This window comes from Pygoscelis adeliae, unplaced genomic scaffold (assembly GCF_000699105.1).
Source record: "Pygoscelis adeliae isolate BGI_AS28 unplaced genomic scaffold, ASM69910v1 Scaffold355, whole genome shotgun sequence".
In the NCBI taxonomy this organism is placed as follows: Eukaryota; Metazoa; Chordata; class Aves; order Sphenisciformes; family Spheniscidae; genus Pygoscelis; species Pygoscelis adeliae.
This window is the reverse complement of record NW_008824765.1, coordinates 73,878-99,498: the sequence shown is the minus strand read 5'-3', so window position 1 is coordinate 99,498 and position 25,621 is coordinate 73,878. Positions and strand designations below refer to the sequence as shown.

The following is a 25,621-nucleotide window of genomic DNA, read 5'->3' as shown; positions in this document are numbered from 1 at the left end:
GCTTGCTCATTAGCATCCTCACAGAGATTGGGAAATACCACTCACAGGGGAAACAGATTCTGGGCCTCATGATGTATCCAGAAGTACGGCAAGAAACAAGACACAGAACAACAAGAAACAGATCTTAAAATATTAGATTACTCTTCTGGTGAATCTTCCAGCTAGGTTTTATTCATTATCAAGAAAGCTAACCAGGGAACCCAAAATGTGCACTGATACTTTCATGTGACACAACTCTCCTGGAAGCCTGGCAACGCTCTTCAAACACTTATGTTGTACCATCACTCTCAGAAGCATCTTATTCCCTTCAAGGGAAAGGTAACCAGGACTTTCTCATCTCTAAGTCTGGCAAGTGCTTTCTGCCTGTACTAATTATAATTCTTTCAAGTCTGAAAAAAGCACAGAGAATATTATAAAATAAAATGTAATACTTTACTTTTCTGTATCTATACTGTTTCATCAGTCTGATAAATTATCTACAAATGCATAAAACTTAAGCAACATTGTCCAATACACTCAGAATGGTCCCAAATTCAATTACAAGTAAACCACATTAAAGACTTACTGTACAGTAAACAAATGGGTGAAAAACTGTAATTTATTGAAACTCATAACTCAAAAAATATAAGATGCTGTAGTGTACAATATGTTACACAAAGCACCCTAGGGTGCACATTCAAGTCAAGTAATAACTCCATCGCCCCCCAAACCCTGGTACCCTAGTACTTGTTCCATATACAATCATGCACATTTACTCTTCAAGAGGAAGCCCCCAGTATTCTGATGTGTTAAATAGCACCAAAATCAGCATAGTCCATTGAAAAAAATGGGGAGCTAAATTAACTTGGCCAATACTTTTGACAGATATTATACATTCATGGAATTAAACAGTCTAAACTAACCTAAACAGTGGGTACTGTAACAATTACGGTTCTAATTTGAAGTTCTCCCCATGTAGCAGTAGTGGAGGCAATCTCTGCTCTAAGCAAAACTACTTACGTACTTCCTACACAAAGTTCATCTGCCTTTTTTGTTGGAAATAAGTCTATGAGGGGTGTGGAAAACTTGGATCTTTCAAGAACAACTACTGGTCTTAAGTAATGAAGCTGTTTTAAGGCAAGGTCTCCACAGTCCGTTAGTGCCTTGTCCAAGATAGCCCTCAAATTTTCTAAAGAAGGGGCAGATGACGATTCTGACAACAAGGGCTGGATTTCTGTTAGCTGCCCATGATTATTTTGGGTTATGATTACATTTTTGTCATTTACAAAGTTGTTTACTGGTGTATCCCCTTGACCGTCTCCCTCTTTTTGCAAGGTTTTATCTACTGGCAACTGCTCAGAAGACTCCCATTCTACTACCTCATCAAAATCATCATCATCGTCGTCATCTTTTCCCTCACTTTCCTGAATAAATTTTAAAAATGAAGACTCAAATCCCATTGGTTTATATGTCTTTAAATCAAATGGCTTGGACACTGGAGGCTTCTGAAATTTGTCTTTTGTAGCACAAAGTACATTTCTTTTTGCATTTTGATTAACTGCACTATGTTGACATCCTTCTGGGTCTTTCTCTCTTGGCAACTCTAACTGTAAACTGGAGAAGTAAGAGCTATTCTCTCTTTCACTATTTTCAGAAAAATCTTCAGTTTTACACATAACTGTCTCCCTGATGTTATGCTCTTCAAAACAGGTGTTCTTTGAACTGTGGTTATATTTTAAAGTGCCTGAATACATAAAGGCACTCGCATCAAAACTCACACTACTCGATGGACATCTTTTTTGGTCTTCATTGCTTACATCTCGAGGATCACAGTCAGTATTTGAAACATGAGGTTTTTCACTTTCCTGCACATACTCAGGATTAGCTGATTTATCCTCTTTAACTTTTACATCTTTTTTATCCAAGTCTAAAGCTGTTTCGGAGCAGGACTGTTTTTCAATCATTATGCCACATTTAACACAAACAACAAGTTTCTGAATCCGTTGCTCTATATACATATTGGTCATCTGATGTGTGCGCTTATAGTGCCTCACTATACTGCTTTCCAATTTGACAACAGATAAGCATCCCTGAACCATGCAAGGGTACTGGGTCTGGTTAGACTTCTCTTTGCACATTTGTAGGGCTTCCTCTTTTGTTTTGAAATTCATCAAATGCTTTTCTCTACTTCTGCTAATTCTTTTAGATTTTTCTTTTAACTGCTTCCCATTCTGCTTGCTTATGTCAAAACTGTCTTTCAAATAACTTTGTTCATTTTTATCTTTATCTTGATTATCTTCCTCCTCTTTCTGATTTCCAAAGAGACTATCATAATATTCACTATGTCGGAAATATACATGTTGAGAGTAGTGACTGTAATTTGTGAAAATTCGATCACAGCCATTAAGGTCACAATGGATTTCAAAATCTTTGTTTAGTTTTTCTTCATTGGCATGTTCTTCTATTAGGTGCTGTTTAAGCTTATTAAAGGTGTAAAATACAGCAGGGCACTGGGCTTGGTTACAAGCAAATCTTGCAGATTCAGCTTCAGAAAGCAGTTTTTGATCCTCTAAGTTTTCATTGTGGAAGTCACTACAATGCTTAGCAAGAGCTTTAGAACATAAAAAACGCTTACCACACTCTTTGTATTTGCATGCAAATATTTTTTTACATTTGACAAGTTCCCTTTTTGTTCTTGCTTTGTCTTTTTCTAAGCAGAGCTGTTCCTTATTATACTGGTGAACGGTTCTATAATGGCGAATCAAACCTTTCTGGTTGGTAAATGCTGAGTTGCAACTTTTATGTATACAATGAAATGGTTTGTGGTACTTATGCAATATGTAACACAAGTTTCCTTTAGCAACTGTTCTTTTGCTTCCTCTTCCCTGTCTTGCTTCCAGTTCTTCCCTATGACTGTCCAGAGAAGCTATGTTAGATGTTTTTCTTGTTACATTATTGTCTGTCTCTTCACTGGACTCCAAATCTGTCTCGGAACTACAGTCTTCCTTTTTAGGATGACACAGCTGTTCAGAGTGGTTTGAATGTTCAGTGAATTCAACGTTGGTTGCACAGACAGGTGTTGGAACAGTGCTATTTTTATGCATGTCATCTGTACATAAGCCTACATGATCAAATTTTTCATTAGAACATACCTTGTGAGCTACCCTCTCACAGCCAATTTGATGTTTGTTTCTATAGTGAATTCTAAGGTGTGTTTTTCTTGTAAATGATCTTTGGCAAATATGACACTTAAATGGTGAGTACCGATGCTGGAACATATTCAACTGAAGAACCATTTCCTTTGAATAGTTATGCTTTTTAACATAATGCATTAAGAGAGCTTCTCTGGTCACAAATTCACACGTACATCCTTGACATTCACAGAAAAATGGTTTAGCTGCCAGTTGAGTAAGGTACTGGCTGGGTAAATTATCTTGTTGCTCTTGAAGCTGAAATTTTGAGGTAGTTTCATCTACTGACTCAGGGCACTTGGCATCCCTAGATGAATAGGACTGTAAAGAGCCCAAAAAAGGCTTGTGTCTTGAAGAATTCTGAATGTTAGAATTTTTTAAGCTTAGATGTTTCAAGCCTAACATTAGTTCCAACATGTTATCTTCAAGATTGGATTCTTTAGAACTGTCATAAAAAGATGTTTCTGGAGAAGAAGGACAAGTTTCTTCCTTCAGGCCATTGCTTCCTTTAGCATCTATAGTACAATACAAGCTTTCTGGAGAGTCAGCATTTTTATCTGAGTTATGACCTAACTCTGCACTAATGTCTGTAGGGGATTTACTGTCCTGAGCATCACTCAACAGATCGAGAAAGTCTTTAGTTTTCATCTCCGTATTTTTTTTACCTTTAAAGTTATATGGATGGGCCCTGCGAAGGTGTTTTTGCATACTTCTGGAATTTTTGTGTGTGGAACAGCAGCCTTCAAAACTACAGGAAAATTTTTTTTCATCAAAGCAGACTGCCACATTGGAACACTGTTGTTTCACATCTGCTGGATGGAAGACTCCTTCCTGGGACATGAGAAAACCTGGAACTGATTGATTGTGAGTCACTGTTTCAATCAGTAGAGGAGACACCTGGCCTTGGTTTACTGCAGCATCTGCGCTGTGGTCCCCACAATGAATACTGCAATTACTTTCACTGTCTAGATCTTCACTGTCAGAGAGAGCTTCTTCCTTTATCTGTGGAATTTCCTGAGAGCCTGAGGGATCCAAGTTATCATTCAGACTGGAATTTTCAGATTGTTCAAGCAGCTGAGACTGTGGAAGATAACTGCATTTGTCTTTTGAAACCGACTCTTCAAGTTTTACTGTCTGCTTCACTTCCCCATTTGACACTTCAATATTATGCACTGCAAGGTGATTCTGAAATTCAGTTTTTGAATAATAAAACTTTTTGCAACCAAAGAAGTTGCAGGTGTACGATGCATCTCTGAAGTGCTGTGCCTCATGATGGTAAAGTTGCCCTAAGTCACTGAAAACAATATTACAGCCATTTAGCTCACATTTATAACGAAGATCATCATGTGTTTGTTTGTGATTGAGAAGCTCATTAACTGACCCAAATCTAGCATAACAATCCATTGACACACACATATACGGTTGAGGTCCACAGTGCACACGTTCATGCTCCCGCAAATGAAAGGATGTCATGAAGTGTCGGCGACAGAAAGCACACTTCTCTCTCCTGTTTTTCATATCCAAGTAGTGCTTTGCATTCTCATCATTGTTTTGATGTTCAGCTTTCAGATGTACACTTAAGTATTTAAACTGTTTAAATACTCTAGAACAATCCGTTCCGGGACATGGATAGATGTCTCTGTCTTGTAGCTGGCAATTTTCCAGTTGGCTAAATGTGACATACTCATGTGTGTCATTTTCAAAGTTTTCAGGCAGCTGTGGCTGATGTGACTTTTCCTGAAACGCTGGGGGTGGGCTGCTGGAAGCTGTTGTCTTTTGTGGTGATCTCTCTTTTTTCAGTATTATTTTCTTTTTAGGTCTGTGTGTTCTACTAGGTGGCATTTTAACATGTTCCATCACATGTGGTACAAAAAATTCCTTTCTCTTGAACTTTTTTGTACACACCGGACACGTATAAATACCATCTTCCATATGCATCTTAGAATGATGCAGTATTCTAGCCTCTATACACTCCCTTTTGCAAAGCACACAAAAAAATTTGTATTGAAGCCATCTCTGGTATCTTTCTGAAGAACCAATTGGTTTTTTTACTCTTGCTTTTTCTTTAGGGTGGTTCATTGTGTCTTTTCCATCATAATATTTATGTTCTTTTGCCTCATCATAGTCACTAAAGAAAGTTTCTAACATGTCTGTTTCATTGATTGACATATTACAACTTGCATCATCCTCGGAATCAGAAGCTACTTTCCCTAACAGTTTAAGGCAATGTCGCTTTAAAGTCTTCCAGTCCCAAAATTCAGGATCAAATGGCCAATATGCTTTTAAAGCTAACAGCAGCTCACAACGGAGTGAATTTGGAACCAGTGCATTTTCTTCATCAAATTTTTGATCTGGTTGCATATAGAGCTCTTCCAACACATTAAATCCACTCAAAGTTGGCTCAAGTAAAAATTCTGTGAGCTGACACGCTCTTCTAACTTCAAGGTCTTCTGGTAAAAGGCATGCAATTGTTTTACATACTGATGTCTTCATTTCATCGCTTCCGTTTGATCTGATCTGAAGGGCTCTCACGCATAACAAAACAGACACAGCGAGTCCTGCTTCTTCTGCCTGTTTAAAAAAAAAACAAAACAAACAGCCACAAAACAAATGTTATTTTTCTTTGATAAGTACATTCTCTCTAGAACTATTCTATGAAAAAAACGTGCAATGAGAGCATCCAATAGACTACAGCCCATTCAGAATGTATTCAGACTTCTGAGTGTTAAGTGCCCAAGTCACTGAGCATAGTCTAAAAAGTTGTAGTTTATTTTATGTGAAGAACTACTTCTATTTTGAGCAAGGGGAGCCACTTCACATTTAGTGCACTCTGTGGAAGAGTCACATGAACTAGTTTAGGCATTAGATGTTGCAAAACATCTTTCTACCTCCTCTCTCTCTTCATTGAGTGACTCTCAATCATAACTAAGTCAGATGTCTAGAAGAGAATGGTGTAAGTCTTCCATATACGTTCCTCCCACAACATCCACACAGGATATTAATTCAGAACATGTGGTACTGTGTAATAAGGAAATTAATGTAAATTCACACCCTGAAACAAAATAACCTTCAACAGCATAAGCAGTACAGTAGCAGAAATGATTCCTGATGAAGATAACTGGCATTTCACTTCCAAACATTTTCTGAGGAGTCTGTGCAACTTTGAGGTGCTGCTCAATAGTATCAAGAAGATACTTACAAATATTATTCACATGCTCATTTTAAAAAAATAGTATATTCCAAATTCTACATGGACGAAATTGGAAGTTATCTTGTTCCAAAAGCATACTTTTCAGCATAAAGAATCTGAATGCATGAAGTAACTATTTAGTCATTATTAGTAAAGATACATTAACAGTCAAGGTATTTATGAATAGTGTAGCGAGATGACATGTGGCTAACACAATCACATCCACACCAGCTCAGATGGTAAAGATCCAAAAGAACTAAGAACAAGTTAAAAGAATTAGCAAGCTCTTATACTCACTGTGCACCGCCTATTGGAAGTCATGCAATGTTTCTTTAATTCGATAACTGTTAATTTGCTAGACAGCAATAAAAAAGCTATTTCCTCAGGAGAAGAAATTTTAATATGGTGTAGCAGGAAACACAGAAAGAACTGGTATATAGTTAACAATGTATTATGCTTTATATATAAAGTGTACACATGTGCAAACACGTTTTAAATGTAGAAATAGGCCAGCTTTAGAGAAACTAGTAGCAAACATTTCTCTGTGCAATCACTACCAGAATTAATCTTTGCCAAATTACAGTTCTGGAGTGTCCTCTATGATCTGTCACAAGGGCAATCATGTAACCTTTCTGATCTCTATTTTGACTCTAAAACAGGGCTCTGATACTTGCTTTTCTCTTATCAAATCATACTTGATAACTCATTTGGTTCACCGGATTAACTCCAGTCAGTGAAAGAGACTCCCAGGCAAACAAACCTGAAGCTGGAGAGAAATTTAATTGAAAAAAAGGAATCTTGTCTGTTTTATCCATAATCCATTTGATGCCTTAACTCTAAATTAACTCATGTCCATATAAGAATGCAAGAAGAGCAGCAAATTTGGGAGGGTACTGTTAATTGAAACATTCATGAAACTGAAATTCATGTGGCAAATTCTACTCTACATGTGCAAAACTGTGCTGTTTTTCAGAAGAAATATCTGAAGTCTTTTGGAAATGGTGACATTCCTAAGGGAAAATCCCATATCTAATTTAAGGTCCATGATCCGTGTAATACTGTTACTAAAACAGTTAAAAACCTATTATCACATACCTTATTTTTCCTCCATTAAAGTGTGCCTGATTTATTTTCATTCATAATCATCCTCCACAAATCTACTCTCATATAGTGACCAGACACAGGAAATTTCGGTCTAACCAATTTCAAGAATCAGAGTAGCCAACAAAGGAAGACAGAAACATCCTATTGAGCAACTACCCAGACTAACTATAGCTACCCCTTCTGCTCTGCTTATGAAGAGCATGCTGTATTTGCCTCCTGAGTAGATGGATCAATTAAAGTCTTTCCATTACTCCTCAAACAGAGATTACAAGTTTATAAAAATTGCTGTTAAGCAGCTCTTGAACCTTTCCTGCAACTTTCTAAAGGTTGGCATCATAATAGAAGGTAGAAGTCCAGATGTGATTGTATGACACATTTTGAGGAAAAGGTGTTTTCACAGAATAAAAAAATATAAGACATTTCAGTCAAGTCTCCATCTCTTAGAGATGCTGCAGAAAATTGTCACTATGCCTCACTGCTAAACAGGCATCAGATCAAAACACAGCTATGCTTTGTTTGCAAAATGCTGTCATACTGTATTTTCAGAGTAACAAACAAACCATTCCACATTGACTGAAGGTCACTTCAATGTGTCAAGCTGACACAAAACTACAATGGCAGGCATTTTTCAGAGATTTTTATTAGTAAGTTATTAGGCACTTAATCAGAAAGTATGAGTAATGAAATAAGCTATATTTCATATCAGTTCAGTAGAATTATTAAGAAAACGATAAATTCATGTAAACAGTTCTGGCTGTGTCCAAAGACTCTGGACTGCAGCTTACTTACTTCAGATTGTATGACTCTTATCAAGAAAAATAAATGCTGTAGCGTCTTGGCAATGATGCCAAACTGACGACATCTCTCCAAAAAGGAATCTAAAGAAGGATCTATTCTTCTCTGCAGTTTGCTCCAGAAAAGTGTCAGTTCCCTGCAGGGAGTTGAAGACAGAAGGTAAGAACGTTGCAGATATACAGAATTTGTCCAGAGTCTACACACTTTAGTTCAGAGTTGACGCCACAACAATTTAAGTGTTATTAAAAAACAGCACACACTTCAATCAGGTCTCCATCTCCAAGAGATGCTGAAGAGAACTGTTACTGTGCCTTACTTCTAAACAAGCATCAGATCAAAACACAGTGCATCTCTTGTTATTTAATGGGGAAAGACACTAGCAATGGGATTCATCTCACTTAATACAGGCATCTATAGCTGCATACACCTCCTTTCTAGGAAAGAAAAAAACCCTACACTGGCAGAGCCTTAACTTTTCACATAGAGGTTTAAAATAGGTAAAATGAATCATAGTGTAAAGTAGCCACTTCTCTCCCACTAGGCAAGTAGCTTAGATGTTGACACCAGCATTCAAGTGATGTAACTGCCACTCAGTGCTTTAAAAGACACCCCTAACAGAACACACTTTGTAAAGTGTTACACAAGGGATATGTAAGCTGAGGGCTTTGTCTACTGTCTTTGAGCAGTTATCTGCTTTACTGCTCGTACCATTTGAGCACAGAGCTGTTCTGTTAAGCAATCTACTATAACCAAGGCAACACAGCCATTGAATGATGCAATCTGTCACTTTGTGTTGCTTTGCCATCACAATGAGCGCCACAGAAACAGAAAAGCAGCAGTGGCAGGATCTGTATCTTTTATATCACTTGAAAAAAGTAGTTGTTCTGTTCCTTTAGCAGAGCAAACTTCACCTTTGCTAACTTAACTACTCTGTGCATCAAATTATACGTACAGGTTTCTAGATGCAAGGTCAGCCTCTAGAACCAAAAAATCAAGAAAACAGACCTAGACAAACCTTACACTGAATATTGGCAAAGTTTTTCCTTTGAATTATTGCAATCCTACTCTTGAACTGTAAGCCAAGTGAAAGGGAATGAGGCCTTGTTATGGATCTGACCTGGGATACATTTATTGCACAAAAATAGACAATATTTACTGGTAACAGGTTTTTTTTTTTTTTTTTGGGGGGGGGGGGTGTTTGTTTTGTTTAAAGGCCTAGAAATGCAATTAACAGCCTTTCATAGTCAGGAAGAGACAGCTGAGAAGCTAGATATGCCTACAAGAAACAAATACACAAGCAGTATAATTCAAGTTGTTTTAATTTTAAATCCTAAAACAAAACTAGAGAGGAAAAAAGGTAGACACCCAAAATATCAGCAACTTTTTCTACTGCAATTTAGCCCCAAGAAGCTGACAAAATGTAAAATTTAATTGAACATCAGGATGACTAACATGGAAGAACTGTATGAAGGGAAGCTTACACACGGAAGGCACAGAATAAATATATGCAAAAAAAAACAGTATTACAAAATATTTTAACTCAGCATCACAACAGAAACAGAACAAACTTGAAAAATAGTTTATCAAGACATTAGTCATTTTGTGTATCTATTCAGTACATTTACATAGTTGGGAGTTGGAAGAATAGTGAGAGAAGGGCTTCACTCTGGATAATCCCTTATTCCTAAGAGGTTTTGGCAGAGCAAAAAGTTTTCAGTGTTTGCCCTGTTCTCTTTCTCATCCCACCCCTTCTTTCTGCAAAGCTGAAGTACGTTGTTGGAAGGGGCCCTCAAGAACAGTGATGCAGAAGTGTTCCTCAGATAATCTCCACACATATGGAAAGGCAAGAAAGGACAGCTCTCAGTATTTGGGCAATTTTCCATTTCAAAATTGATGTGAGGCAGTGCAGAGAACAGAAAGAACTCCAGACAGACAGGTATCTAGTAATACTTAGAAGTAAAAAAAAAAAATCTTACTAGCATATCAGACTGGAGAGAAGTTTTTTGAAGTTGTGCTTAGCTACAGTTCATACTTAATGCCTAGTAACAGCAATAACCTAATGCACAGTAACAGCTAGCTCAGAACTACTGCCCAGAGCAGCACCACTACTTAGATAAAGTTCCAAACACGGCAGACACCTCCAGTCTTAAAAGTAGCATTACACATTATTTTATGATTATCAGCAACAATCATTGCAAAATCTTCCAATTTTGGTGAGAAATAACATATAGAAACCTAAGTTTGCTTTCATCTTCAGCTGTGAAATGAAGCTTCACACCAACAGCACTAATTCACATACATATATGGTTTATTAATCTTCTCTTGGAGGCTACAGGATGAGTTGAGCTAAGCTAATGGAATAGCTTAACCTCTCCAAACATGCAAGAATAATAATAAGAGGTTTGTGCTGGATTGGAGAGTTAGCACTGTGCCATCAGGCAGATGCTAGAGCAGTGAAGATGGGAGGGCAGGGAGGTAGATTTTCCCTTTCTAGACTGAGAGTGATGTTACAGCTGAATAGATTTAACAGCCTACAACTTCCAGAAGCACCAGTGTTGCACTTCTTTACTGGTACTTGTCTGACCACACGGTAAACTAACCAAGCATTAATCTGTAGAAAGCTATAAACAGTTCTGACTGGGTTAGATGAATGTGCTCACTACAGGTCAGATGGGCCCAGAGCCAGAACAACAGACGAGGCAGACTTGTGCAGCTAGCACCACAATATGGCAAGAATTTATCTTCCACTTTTTGGCAGCAGCAAATTGCTAGGACTGGCTCAAGTATGAGTATGGCACCAAAGCTCCATCTTCATCCACTATGTAAGACACTCATCCACACTAATAGAGTCTCAAAAGCATCCTTTCACCTGCTGTTCACAGCTGTCAACAGGTCTTTTCCTTTGTCTAAACCAGAATACTTTCAATCTGGATCACTTATGCTGGTTCACTCTGACACTGCGTAAAGCAAGATATGGAGCAGAATAATGGGAATGGGTGGCTGGCAGCAAGCAAGATTGCATTGGACAACACTGCTTGCTTACGGTGTCTGTTAAAGGCCAGCCAGGGGCTAGCAAAATATGTTTCATCAATGTACTGCCACTCTAAAAATCAAGGACATGATCCAGAAAATTCTGCAGGAAACATTTTTATTTAAGGATCCTACAGATGAGTGGAACGCTTCCAAGTACATATGCTAGGGCTTGTCTGTTGAACCGAATCCGTAACAGCACAAAGGGAAGCTGACCTGCAAACGACACTGTACCAGAGGGTCTCTGCTCCTCTTACTCCCTGCTCTCCTCTCAAAGACCTTTAGTAAATGTTTTAGTCACCACTCAGTTCTGGTCTATCAAGTTACATAATACACCAGAAGTACACTATGAAAACTGATTAAAGCTTAAATAATTTATTGACTTGAAACACCATTATGCAGGCTTATGATTAAATACACACAACGAAAAGTTACATTTTATTATTAACAATCAAAATCCAAAAGGTGTTAATGACACTGCTGGAAAAATTGTAAGCAGAGTCCAAATCATCAGTAGATCAAGCATCGCAGAGTAAAATAACCTTTCAACCACAATCCTGTCTTTTTGAACCAGACAGGACCTTCTTTGAAGTGAATTAAGCAATTGCTGCCCCTTAAAACCAGCAGTTGGTCACAGAAAGGAGTACGTCTCAGTTAAATTGAATACAAAAACTAAGTATTTTAAGTGTATATTTATGCTGTACTTAAGCCTATATAATGGCTAGCAAGCAACTTCTAGCATGTGATTCCTCCACATTAGTTTTAGCTGTAGGATTAGGCTAAGTATGCATATTGCAGTGAGTCCATTTTAACATTTCCTGTCCTTCCAGCCAGCTCTAACATTTGTCATGCTTTTGACTGAGCTCAATGTACTAATGCAGAGAAAACAACATTACCTTATCTCTTTTCCAGGGTACTGATTCAAATCAGCTCTACAATGACTTCGGTGATCGCCACAGTTTGTATGGAGCAGAGGCCTCATCATTTTTGTGAACCATAATATCCACTACATCTGTAACGTGTACTCTCATGCCTCATCAGTTAAGCTGGCTAATCTGACAAAAGTAATCCTCCAAATTAAAAGTTTTATGTCATATCAGTCACTTGACTTCATCTACCTTGTGGCTATGTAATCACTAGATCTGCATCTGTCACAGGAAAAGTAGGTGGAGGTCAATAAAAAAGGCCACTCCAAACAGCAGTTCACCATTAGACCAGCAAGGCATCCTTATATTCAAGCAAGAGTACTTTTTTAAACAGACTTAGAGGTACAGCCTCAAAGTGAGAAAGTAATCTGATGGTCAAGAAGTATTACACCAGTTTTCACAAGACAGAAGTCCATCAGAAGGTGAACTTCTTCAGTCTGGGCTCCAGCATCCTGAAAGCTTTGCTCTTCAGTGGATACAGGCCACATAGTTGTGTGCAATTCTGTTGTACAAGGAGTGCTATGTACGGTACTAGAATTTGAATTTATACACCCATACAATTTCAGTGTTAGACTTCAATCTCCTGTCTCATCCCTGGGGGATTCCAGCTGGAACTTGAGGAGTTTGTCCAGACAGCAGCAGAGGGGGCAACTGTGGCATGCATGGACATAGAAGCACAGTCTGAACCAGCACCTTTCATTTGAACAACCACTAACAACAGATCAGACATAATGACATGACTTTAGCATGAGTGACAAACCTGCTAACACCTTCTGTGAGTAGGAACATACTTGTGTTGCTAGACTGTGCTAACATTTGTATCTTCAAGCCTTCACTGCTTGTCATGTAGGCTAGCCAATTTTAAAGCTGATGTGGCAGTACCTACTACTCATGTTACAGCTGCAACACGTTTTGTGTAGACTTAGCCTTAGGCAGGCCCCATCATGTGCCAGACTGGCATGGAAATGAGAAATCTACAGCTCTAATTAATCTCTCCTGACTCATTAGTCAGGAGAAAATGTAGGTTAGGCAGAGTTACAGGACCTGAAACTTTCATTCAAATTCTAACTAGGTTCAGTTCAGACTTTGTACTGCAAGCCAAAAAAAAAAAGATGTTATTCTGTAACAATACATGCTACATCACTGAAGTCTGTTCTGCAGTTCCAATAGTTTAAAAGTCTCAGCTACACATGAAGTCCAACTCTCTTCATTTGCACCCTAGGGATACAGCTTTTAAATAGAACTGCTTAACAAGTCTCCATGGACAACAGCAAATCATTTAGTTCACCCTGAAAGAATGTTAGTTGTTGTGGTTTGTTTTGTTTTTTTCTTTAAAAAGAGATCATGGGACGGACTTCAGCCTCGTATCTCTTTGGACATGGCTCTAATGACACATTTTGGTAGTGAAAAACAGTCAGCCTCTAGAACTTTCAAGTGTGGTGGACTCTCCCCTCTTGAGTCTTCCACAAGTTCATTTCTCTCTACAAGGTATGCTTTTGCTCAGAAAGACATTTCTGGCCTGAAACAGAAGCAACATGTAAATACTTCTGGTCTTTTTGTACAGATGATTGGATCAGGCTAAACTATCAATCATCCTGCTGACACTTAAGCGCTATGAAAACTTTTCTTAATGGCTTTAAAATGTGGAGTGAGTAAATGAACAACGCCACAGCCAACCGAATCCAAATTCCCAAGATAAGCTTGAGATGTCTGGTAATGTAAAGCTTTATCCAGATCAGCATTTAAACAGGAGAAAACTACACATTTAGCTATGCCTTGAAAACCAAAACTATAAACCCATTTTGTAAGGGACGGAAAACAGCTTCCCTGCTTTGGCTCTACCAGTTTGCCACTGCTGAAACAGAGGTGCAAAAAGTTTTGTAGCTCCAGCCAGTTAAGAGGGCAGAGAAGTTTTATAATCACAATTTGGCCAAGATCTAGTACTATAATTCTCAGAGTTATAGAAATTACAAAAATATAAAAAGGCTCTCTGGTGGTGGTGTGGGGGGAGAAGTTAAAGGGTACTGCCTCTGCACATTCCTACCACTTACATCTCTGTGGAAGAAGTGAAAAAAAGGCATCAAACTCTCATGGATCTAAGTATTAAAGAAGGAAGAACTAAATTACAACATACTTTGTGGAACCACAAAGCTTAGGGGTTTAATATCAACCCAGACAGCACTGATCAAGCACTACTTACAGAGCTACTATAATATATGTTGAAGCATTACTCAATGCCAACGAGTGCTGTTTCATTTTTAAATTATTTAAACATTACTTTTGTCTGACCAACTACTCTATTACTGTACAAGATGAGTCCTTATTAATTTTGTCACAAGTTATCTAGAAACTACTTCAGCCTGATGTACTTCTCAAGTTAAAGATATATCCACTTTCGCTACATATTTTTGTACTATATTAGCTCAATTCTCTTACATTGAAGCCAGCGAGGAACAGTTAAGAGTAGCAGTAATACTTATTACTTACCAAGAGCAATACACATTTGCTGTTTGAAGCTGATGAGTAAGGTATGTTGTACAAAGAATAAACGCAGTGTTTTCTTGTCCCTCGGATTCCAGATTACATATGATGTCCAGTACTTCTTTGCAATCCACCTTTGCAATCTTAAAGAAAAAAAAAAGAAAATTAAAAGAAAAGGCACTTTATTGTCAACAAGTTTACAAAAGAAATGCATGTTTACTGTATCAAAGGAAATGGTCTCACAAACACATGAACAAAACACTGTCTCCTTTTAATACCCAGAGTCCATAACACAACTTTCAGCTACAGAATGGCACGATAAGTTCACGTTAGTTGTGATCCCTTCTCAGTATTAGTTTTCTTTGGGACCATCTTCCATTTTGGGTAGCTTAGCAAAATACTTACATACAGGCAACAGTCTATCTAAAACTTCGCATTCCTTCTCTGCACTTGCAGGCATCCCTGTTTTCCTTTTGAAAATTAAATCCCAGGTCCAAAAAGGTCAAGAGATGTGAAAAAGCCAGTTTCTTGTCCTCTTTGTCCATAAGTGCTGCTTCTGAAGAATCACACTCCAAAGCACGATGTTAAAAATAGAAGTGTTTAGAGGAAAGACAAATCCCATGGAAGTTCTGGAAAGCCTACTCAAAGGTAGTATCTATCTGTGTATCAAAACAGGGCATGAGCTTGGTTATAAGCCAAGTATTTTAGACCACAAACAGTAATTATGAAGTGCTTTTACTATTAAGACAACACTATTTTTAATACTTTTTTTCCACTGGATTTCATTTGCACAGAATAGGCTGTACTCAAGCAACATCTGCTTTAATCAGCTGTTGCTACCATATACAATTCAAATCATGTAATCATGAAAAATAATGATATAGAAAGAACAAAGGGAAATTAAGATATATCAAACTAATTTTCACAGACATGTCATTCAGCAGGGAGAGCAGAGGCAGGTATATTACCTCAGTTTTCCATACAGGCCTGACAGTGGAGTTCATTGAGCAATGCTAACATTTTTCTGGGGTCCATTGACTTTTGGTGTTCAACTTGAGACCCATGACTGACCTTTTGTAGCAGACATTTTTAGAGCAATTCAGAAGCTGCAAGTGCTTGCAGATGTGTCAGTTTTGCATTTGAAAAAGAGTAAAGTGAAGCAGATTATTTTGGTCAGGGGTTTTGTCACTGATGCAGCTCTGGCAAGAGAGAAACCTCAAGAATTAATTTAAGTGACAATGTTTGCCTAACTAAGGGGACAGATATCTTTGCTCCTTGCATGTCAGAGATAATAAGCACTTACAATATCTGCAAATCAAGTGCCACCTCCATCAGATTAGGGAATATGGAAAAGCAAGCCCACATCAATGGCCACGTGAAAGAATTTTGAAGGTGTACATCACTGCACAGGAGATAACACGGCTGTTCTAGCTTACAGATTAAAAAAAGATACTACTGCGTACCGTCTCCCTCCAACATCCTTTGCCAGCAGTACCCTTCTTATGTTCTCATCTACCCTTAGTACTTACAGGCACACAGGCTTTCAGCTTGTGTGGGAAGTCTAGTTGAATACATGTCTGATAGCTGGGCAACTCCAGTCTTCTCACAGTATCCTACCACCTTTCTCCACTCAGTTATTCCTACTCATTATAGATTACAATTTCCATCAGCATATTTTATAGAGCAAATTAGGAAAACAAAGCTAAGTGACCCAAACTTTTGTCTTTGATAATTTCCACAATTATACACTACCATCTCTTCAACACTGCAGCAAACATAATGCAAGAGGCTGCCTGCAGTGGTTTGGTACAAGCCTGATCTTCTAGGTCTTGGTTTTTAGAAAAACAAAAATTGTCACTGCATGTAAATATGTGATATGTTTCCTCCACAAATCTGAAGACGACATGGCAGCCTATCTGTGATGTACTTGGCCAGGCATCACTTGACAGAGACCATGCTCAGTTTCCCAGTTCCATTAAAGGAACAATCACTGAACAACACTACCACTGTTTTAAATACTACAAACTTAAAACCTACTTATTAGGGTTTCTTAGGCTACAGAATAATAAAAACCACATTTTTAATAGCCATCAGTTACTCCTCAGACTCACACTGTAACAAGACCTGAAACTTCAGCTGTGCACTGGACCAGCACAAACATCAGCTCCAGCAACAGGTATCTCTGTGGCACTTGGAGTAGCCTGTGGTCATGCAGCACATTGGATTCACTCTCCTTCTCGCATAAAAATTTGATTCTTTTCGACCAAACTCATTCATATTCAGGACATTAACTATTGAGTAAGCAACAAGGCAATTTGTTTTCAAGTCTGGTTTATTTCAAATTTTGTCAGTGAGCCATCTCATTTCAGACCTTTTTTTTTTTTAAATACTATTTAAAACAAAAACTCCAAATGCATAAATTGAAATCATCCAACAATATCGAGTCATAGAATCATAGAATCATTAAGGTTGGAAGAGACCTCCAAGATTGAGTCCAACCGTTGACCCAACACCCCCATGCCCACTAAACCATGTCCCTAAGCGCCTCATCTACACGTCTTTTAAATACCTCCAGGGATGGTGACTCAACCACTTCCCTGGGCAGCCTGTTCCAATGTTTAACCACTCTTTCAGTAAGACATTTTTCCTCACATCCAATCTAAACCTCCCCTGGCGGCAACTTGAGGCCATTTCCTCTCGTCCTTTCACCAGTTACTTGGGAGAAGAGACTGACCCCCACCTCGCTACAGCCTCCTTTCAGGTGGTTGTAGAGAGCGATGAGGTCTCCCCTCAGCCTCCTCTTCTCCAGGCTAAACAACCCCAGCTCCCTCAGCCGCTCCTCATCAGACTTGTTCTCCAGTCAGTCACTTAAGTGACAAACCAGACACTTACTAAATGAAAGGGTGTTTACTAAACCTGGAATGCTGACCAGTGTTTCTGTTATTCGGTTAGAAACCCAACAAGACCAACAGCTGAATGAAAGTTCAGGGACTACAGAATGAACAGTACTAAGATATTTCAAATTAGAATTGTTGAAAAATGCTGTCATCCTTACCACGTTCCATTAACAAGAAGGATGCCAGTTTACTCCTCAAAGTTATTGCATGAAACATACAACCATGTAAGATTTATCTCATCTTTGTCTTCCATGTCATTTTAGTTTGAAGAAAAAGTTTTAACATTACAAAGATATTTCATTTCTTATGTCACCATAAAAATTTCCTACCACTAACTTAAGCCTTCTACCAGTTTTTTTTAGTAGGACATCATGTTAATAATCCTTAAAAAAGGGGCACCCAACCTGCTTATCTAGGGAGATTTACCCACCTTTCAGGAGCTAGAGATATACCATGAACCAATTAAAAGCAATTTAGTTTCAGCTCAGAGACTGTAAATTCACCCCAGCTGAGCTGGGACAACATACACTTGAGTCTGTAAATGCAGGCTACTCTTTTGCAGCATATTATCTTATTGACATTAAATAATGCTGCTACAGCTGCAAGAATTTGGGAGCTGCTGCCTCAAAATTTTATAAAAGAACATGTTTTATATCAAAAGTATTTCATTAAGCATAGACAGTTTGCAGGGCAAGGAAGACCTAGGTTAAGTTCTTGTAATCTTCCAATCAAACTGGAAATTACAGAGGGAAGAGAACACTTGGTTTAACTTGACAATGGAAACAACACAGCAACTAAGAATATTTTTGCAAGCAAACTCATGATAAGCAACTATCCTTCCCCAGTATTTTAACAAGCTTCATTGCCTTTCCTTCTTGCTCTTTTAAGCATACAACCCAAGAACAATTCCTTATTATTCTGTAGGCAGTGTGTCCTGGTTTCAGCTGGGATAGAGTTAATTTCCTTCCTAGTAGCTGGTACAGGGCTGTGTTTTGGATTTAGGGTGAGAACAATGTTGATGATAACACACCGATGTTTTAGTTGTTGCTAAGTAGTGCTTGCACTAGTCAAGGACTTTTCAGCTTCCCGTGCTCTACGGACTGAGAAGGTTGGAGGTGCACAGGGGGCTGGGAGGGGGCACAGCCGGGACATCTGACCCAAACTGGCCAAAGGGACATTCCATACCATGTGACGTCATGCTCAGTACATAAACTGGGGAAAAGCTGGCCGGGGGGGCCACTGCTCGGGGACTGGCTGGGCATCGGTCAGCGGGTGGTGAGCAATTGCAATGTGCATCACTTGCTTTGTATACTCTATTATTAATACTATTTTATTTCAATTATTAAACTTTTTATCTCAACCCACAAGTTTTCTCACTTTTACTCTTCTGATTCTCTCCCCCATCCCACCAGGGGGAGGGGAGTGAGCGAGCAGCTGTGTGGTGCTCAGTTACCAGCTGAGGTTAAACCACGACACAGTGTCTGGAGAGGGCCTCCAAAAGGTGACTGTTCTTAAGCTTCCCAGTTGAATTTTTTATGAATGGGATAACGGCCATTTGCTTAAATTCAGAATTCCTCAAGTGCTTTACTCTCAGATTTTTGAATGGTCTTTCCTAAAGAAAGTCCAGACTCGAAAAACCCTACTTTGATGATAAGAGATGGCAATATGGAGCTCAAATGCAACCTAGCAAACAAATCACACTGACATTCTACAGAGATGACCAGTTACGGTTAAAACAAACAACCTGGCTTTAATTTTAACTGGTGGTTTCAACTGGTTTATTGCTACATGTGGCTGGCACTTGCCTTGCAGAGAAAGCCATCTTAGATTATGGAACATTTGAGGCTTCATACTTTTTGCAATAGTAAAGAGTGTTATTAACTACTTGTTAACTACTGTGTAGGAGAACCTGTTTAATTAGTGTTTTAATTGGTTCAGTAAAATTGGCAAATTCAAGCCAAACATTGGAATCAGTAAGCCAGACAGCAATTATTAGTTCTGTTACTTTCTGTGTTTCTCACACAGCAGCACGAGATTCTTCTGAACAAATAACTACATGGTCTTATTATTTGTTACATGTGTGCCTTAGGATTCAAGGTACCAGAAATGCAAGGGACGACTTTATATATAGTGTATATACACACAGAGTTATAACCAGATATACATATATACACACATATATACATGTACGTACATATGTGTAGATAATAGAATCACAGAATAGTTTGGGTTGGAAGGGACCTTTTAAAGGTCATCTAGTCCAACCCCCCTGCCATGGGCAGGGACATCTTCAACTGGAGCAGGTTGCTCAGAGCCCCGTCCAACCTGACCTGGAATGTTTCCAGGGATGGGGCACCCACCACCTCTCTGGGCAACCTGGGCCAGTGTTTCACCACCCTCAGAAGGAAGAAATTTTTTACGCTATCTAGTCTAAATCTACCCCCCTTTAGTTTAAAGCCATTCCCCTTGTCCTGTCACACCAGGCCCTGCTAAAAAGTTTGCTGCCATCTTTTTTATAAGCCCCCTTTAAGTACTGATAGGCTACAATAAGGTCTTCCTGAAGCCTTCTCTTCTCTAGGCTGAACAACCCCAACTCTCTCAGCCTTTCCTCATAGCAGAGGTGTTCTATCCCCCTGATCATTTTCATGGCCCTCTTCTGGACCCGCTCCAACAGGTCCATGTCTTTCTTATGCTGAGGGCTCCAGAGCTGGATATATAGAGCTCCACATCTATATATGTAGATGTATACATATATACGTGTGTGTAGATGTATGTATGTATGTTATTGCCTATAGATACAGATAGAAGTAGTTCACCAGCCTTAACTTTTAGGAGCTCAGCAATTTAACTTCCAAGCCTGACCTAGCCATTCCAATCACTTCCAGTTCCTGGAAAGGGATGACCGTACATTGTCTAATCTTTCAAAACAAATTCTCTCTCTCCAATCTTCCCCAAGTGATCTTCACTCATATTCACCCTTTTTGTAACATTTACTTTCTTAGCTAAGCCCTGTTCCTCCATCTACCCCACCCTACTCTGAACTTCAAATTTCACTTAACCCTTGTTTCTTTTATTACAGTTAATTCCCTCTCCCCTCCTGCTGGGTTTTTGGTCATTGCCACCTCTCATTCTCCAACAGCTGCCATTCTTTGAGCTCTTCATCTTTCATCTTTTTTCCATCTCTTTTCCCCACTTGTCATTAGACCTGATAACTTTCTACCTGAGGAAGACAATAGGTAACATGAAGATACAACACAATTCTCACCTTCTGAAAACAAAGGTGGAAACAAAGTGTTTTAGAAGTCTCAGATTTCAGCAATTCTGTAAAGAGTGCCGACTACACAATACCTGTGACCAAGCATGCAAAGAAACATTACCTGCAAATCCTCATATTGCCAATTATTTACGCTGACTTTCTGGCACTGTAACACCACTGACTTCACACTTTTCACAGTGTTGGCTGCAGGTCCAGTTAAGTCAATAAACCATACTGTTTTAAGATACTGCTTTGATGCTTAGTGGCTTCATTTTCTCATAAAAGGTTCAACTAAGTGGTTACCATAATTTGATTCAATTCATCAATCTGTGTTCTAGCTTTTATACTTGACTGGCAAGTAAAGACTTTTCTGAGTATCTAGGTAAAACAGATACAGCTACATTTCACAACTCTTAAATGAAACTAAAAACTGAACACAATTTAATGTGACTTCTATGCCATTCATCATTACTAGCAAATCCAATCAAAGAACATGTTGCAAGTTACCCATATGCCCCCAATGCCTCCAGTACACAGATCATGTCTGCAGTGAGCTGTTAAATGCATTCATTGCTCCTACAGTACAGCAAACTGAGGGCAACCTGGCTCAGACTGAAGAGACTGTCTGAGGGTACACCTATCCAAATATTTAAAAATACTTCTTTTGAAAAATAAAGGAATGCTTTTTAAATAATTTACCTGTGTAACAAGAACACTTCAAACAAGTCTGCCACTCACTCAGGAAGTGTAGACATCAGAGTTGCAGGCTTTTTTTTGGGTGTTTTTTTTTTTTTTTTCCCAATATGTGAAGCTTCACCCAGTTTCACAGAGGCTTACTCAAAATGTTCAAGTCTCACATTTAAAACTACACCAAACCCATACAACTCTAACAAGAACAGTGAGATTGATAAAATGTGTGACATCAAGAGGCAACAGAGGCAAGAGTTGTATGACCGCAGTTAGGATTGCAATGTGTTAACACAAATCATTACTATGACTTACTGTAAGAGGAAGACTAACTGCTAAAAATAAGTTTAGAGTTCTGGAGCAACAACTCTAAAGGGGTTTTTGTTTGGTTGGTTGGTTTTTAAACTTTTCTTTCCTAGGTCAGAACAACTAGAAGAGAAGTAACTGCTTTAGTACTAGTATTTGAGTCAGAAAAGACAGCTTTCCAATTATATTTTGTTTACAAGGGGAACTGAAGTTACAAGCTTTATTTTAAATACATCTAACCTCCAATGCAAGCATACAATACATACTCATCTACACCAGCAGTTAATACAAATGTTCTTTCCTACTGCAGTCTGCAATAGATCATTTCTCTTTTAGAACTTTGCTGCAACAGTTTCACTCTTCAGCTTCAGTTCTTAGTATTGCAGAAAATAAATTCTAAAATGCTTGATAAATATACATTAAAAAGGGACTATGGATTACTAACCTCCTTAATGGAGTCTTCATTAGGCAGCATAGAACACACACATGTGATGTAGGCTTGGCGAAAAGATGAAACGTTTGGAATCTCTGGAGAATCTGCACACAATTTTGACAAGAAAGTAGCTTGTGGGATGCAGTTTGACTTCATCAAATGTTTTATTCGCATCTGCAGAAAGGAAGGCCCTTCTCGTGTAATCAATTTATTAGCTAGGAAAAGAAAAAAGCCTTTGAGAATACACCAATTTACAGCTGACACGTAACTGAAACTGTCTCATTGCATTCACACTTTATTTTATTACAAACTTGTGTAAGTATGGTCAGCTTTCTTAGGAAACTCTAGGTGTGATAAAAAGAGACAGCAATAAATGGAATATTTTCTCCCAAACAAATTCAGACCAACTGTGTCAGGAGAGAATGCTGGGCTACAGAAAACAGACACGCCCCCCACTCCCCCCCCCAAGTTAGCATCCATTAATGCAATAAGGAAGTATGCCACAGCAGTGGCTAAAGGACACTGATCAGACCATACAGTATTTTAAACAAGATACCAGTAGTTTAGCTGAGATTCAAAATCTTCAACTTTTAATTGTAGCTTTATATTCCAAAGAACCAAAAACATTTCAAACAAAGCATTATGTACTTTTCAACTGGAGATTTTTCCACCCAAGCTGCTAAAACCCCACATAATGCCAAAATATACGAAATGAAGTTGAGGGTGAAAATGTTATCTTTGTGGTACTTTTGAAGAATCGTGTTTAAGACATGCTAGGCTTATGCTCTAGATCAACCAAATACAACTAATCATTATGAGACTTGATGAACTAATTCAACAGTAAAAATGTAAATTCAGATAATTTTTGCAATTCGTTAGCAAAATTTACTTAACCTGATTAAAAACCTCACAGATTTAGTTTGATTCTCTTCCCAGGTAATTATCATAGAATCACAGAATATCTCAAGTTGGAAGGGACCCATAAGGATCATCGAGTCCAACTCCCTGCTCGTCGCAGGACTACCTAAAACTAAACCATATGACTAAGAGTATTGTCCAGACACTCCTTGAACTCTGACAGGCTTGGTGCCATGACCACCTCCCTGGGGAGCCTGTTCCAGGGACCAACCACCCTCTCAATGAAGAGCCTTTTCCTAATGTCCAATTCTGAACTTCCCCTGACACAGCTTCATTCCATTTCCTCATGTCCTGCCAGAGAAAGGAGATCAGCACCTCTTCCTCTGATGCCCCCCTTGAGGAAGCTGTAGACTGCTATGAGGTCCCCCCTCAGCCTTCTCTTCTCCAAGCTGAACAAGCCACGAGGAGCGGCTGAGGTCACTTAAGTCTTGCCCTCGAGGCCTTTCACCACCTTAGTCGCCCTCTTCTGGACAAGCTCTAATAGTTTGATGTCCTTCTTATATTGAGCTGCCCAAAACTGCACACAGTACTCGAGGTGGGGCTGCACCAGGGCAGTGCAGAATGGGACAATCACCTCTCTCAACGGGCTAGCGATGCTGTGCTTGATGCACCCCAGGACACGGTTGGCCCCTTTGGCTGCCAGGGCACACTGTTGACTCCTACTCAACTTGCCATCAATCCAAACCCCCAGATCTCTTTCCATGGGGCTCCATGCCCATCCATCCATCCATCTCCAGCCTCTCATCCCGCAGTTTGTACATATAACCAGGATTACCCCATTCCAGGTGGTGAATCCTGCACTTGCTCTTGTTAAATTTCATACGGTTGGTGATTGCCCAGCTCTCTAGTCTATCCAGATCTCTCTGTAAGGCCTCTCTACGCTCAAGGGAGTCCACAGCTCCTCCTAATGTAATATCATCGGCAAGCTTACTTCATGTACATTCGACTCCTGCACCCAGATCATTTATAAAAACATTAAAGAGCACTGGCCCTAAAATTGAGCTCTGGGGAGCCTCACTGGTGACTGACTGCCAGACTGATGCAACCTCATTTACTGTAACTCTGAGTCCGACCCATCAGCTAATTGCTTACACAACATATTATGGACTTGTCCAGCATACAGCTAGACATTTTATCCAGAGCGATACTGTGAGAGACAGTCTCAAAAGCTTTGCTAAAGTACATGTACTTTGCCTTAGCTGACGAAATAGTATGCCTTAAGACAGCTATGGTGCTATTTCAAGCTTAAACATCTACAGAAAGGCTTGATACTAGTCTCTAGATTTGTACATATTTCAAAAGACACTTGAGAATTAAGAAAGAGGAGTCAACACATTCTTATACTGCATGCAATAATACATATCAACCAAGAACAAGCTGTCTGATGATTTGTAGAAGAAATTATGGAAATGCTCAAGACATTCTGATAAAACACATATTGGAACTGGTATTCTGCAGCAGCTGTAGTCAACCAGCTACCCGTAAAGCCTGCAAAGAGACCCCGAATTAGTCAAAAAAGAAAGTTTCCTTTAGAATAACAACTTATTGGAAGAGCCATTGCATAAAAATATTTTCACTATGTTAGTATCTTCTTATTACTATGTGAGATGGGTAGCTAAGAAACCAATAGTATATAAATTTCTGAAAGAGAGGATGGTATGTAATATAAAATGAGAAAATTCTCATGCTTTCTGCTCTTAAATTATTGTCCAAACAAAAAAAGAACATGTTCTAACAGACACTACGCTAGTTGGCAGAAGGCTTACTATGTGCACCTAAACAGAAAACTCATTTCAGGGGCCAAGTACACACTACATGCTTGTAGTGAGACTTACTAGTATTCTGCAGAACTTCGCTTAGTGGCCCATTAGAGGTCATTTTAAGATTCAAGTCTATGGTACCGGTTTCTATTTTTCATAGGAAAAACATCTGAGCAGTAAACTCTTGACATAGCTGACACTGACACTTCACATAAAAGTGACTTCAACAAGAAGGTAAAAAAAGCTGGCTGACCAAGAGATACTCTGTGGTAAGATCTCCAGTTGCTAGGAAACAAGCCTCCTCTCTTTCTTAAAAATTGCATCTGTATATGACACTGTGCTTGAAAATTTATTAAGGAAAACTAACAGTGCTTCAATATCCATCCTATTTGATGTAAGAAACTGCTACCACAACAAGGTGGCCAAGAGATCACTGTTAAGGAAGAACTCTAAGAAGGCTTGCTTACTCAACATTGGAACAGTCATCTATCCAGGCGAAGCATACTATTCATGGGCACATCAGTAATGGGTTTTAGTGCCCACAAGCATTCAAAGCAGTTCTGTAGTTCCTGTTTCTGCAGCTCTTGGCTCACAGAATAATTAAATTTTTTTTTCAGGTCCATGAGAAGAATAAAAGAAGTACTAGGAAAAAAGATATTCTATTTACC

The 25,621-nt window shown here is 38.9% G+C and overlaps 1 protein-coding gene across 1 annotated transcript in view; it reads right to left on the bottom strand.

Moving 5' to 3' along the window:
* Positions 1-583: 583 nt before the first annotated feature.
* Positions 584-25,621, bottom strand: part of RLF (rearranged L-myc fusion) — a 73,553-nt gene continuing 48,515 nt past the window's right edge. Inside the window, exons 5-8 of the mRNA XM_009323567.1 lie at positions 22,288-22,490; positions 14,703-14,839; positions 8,254-8,395; positions 584-5,741 (exon numbers count right to left, since the gene is read on the bottom strand). Of these exons, the coding sequence (XP_009321842.1) occupies positions 996-5,741; positions 8,254-8,395; positions 14,703-14,839; positions 22,288-22,490 (5,228 nt within the window). The 3' untranslated portion in view covers positions 584-995. The remainder of the gene's footprint in view (positions 5,742-8,253; positions 8,396-14,702; positions 14,840-22,287; positions 22,491-25,621) is intronic.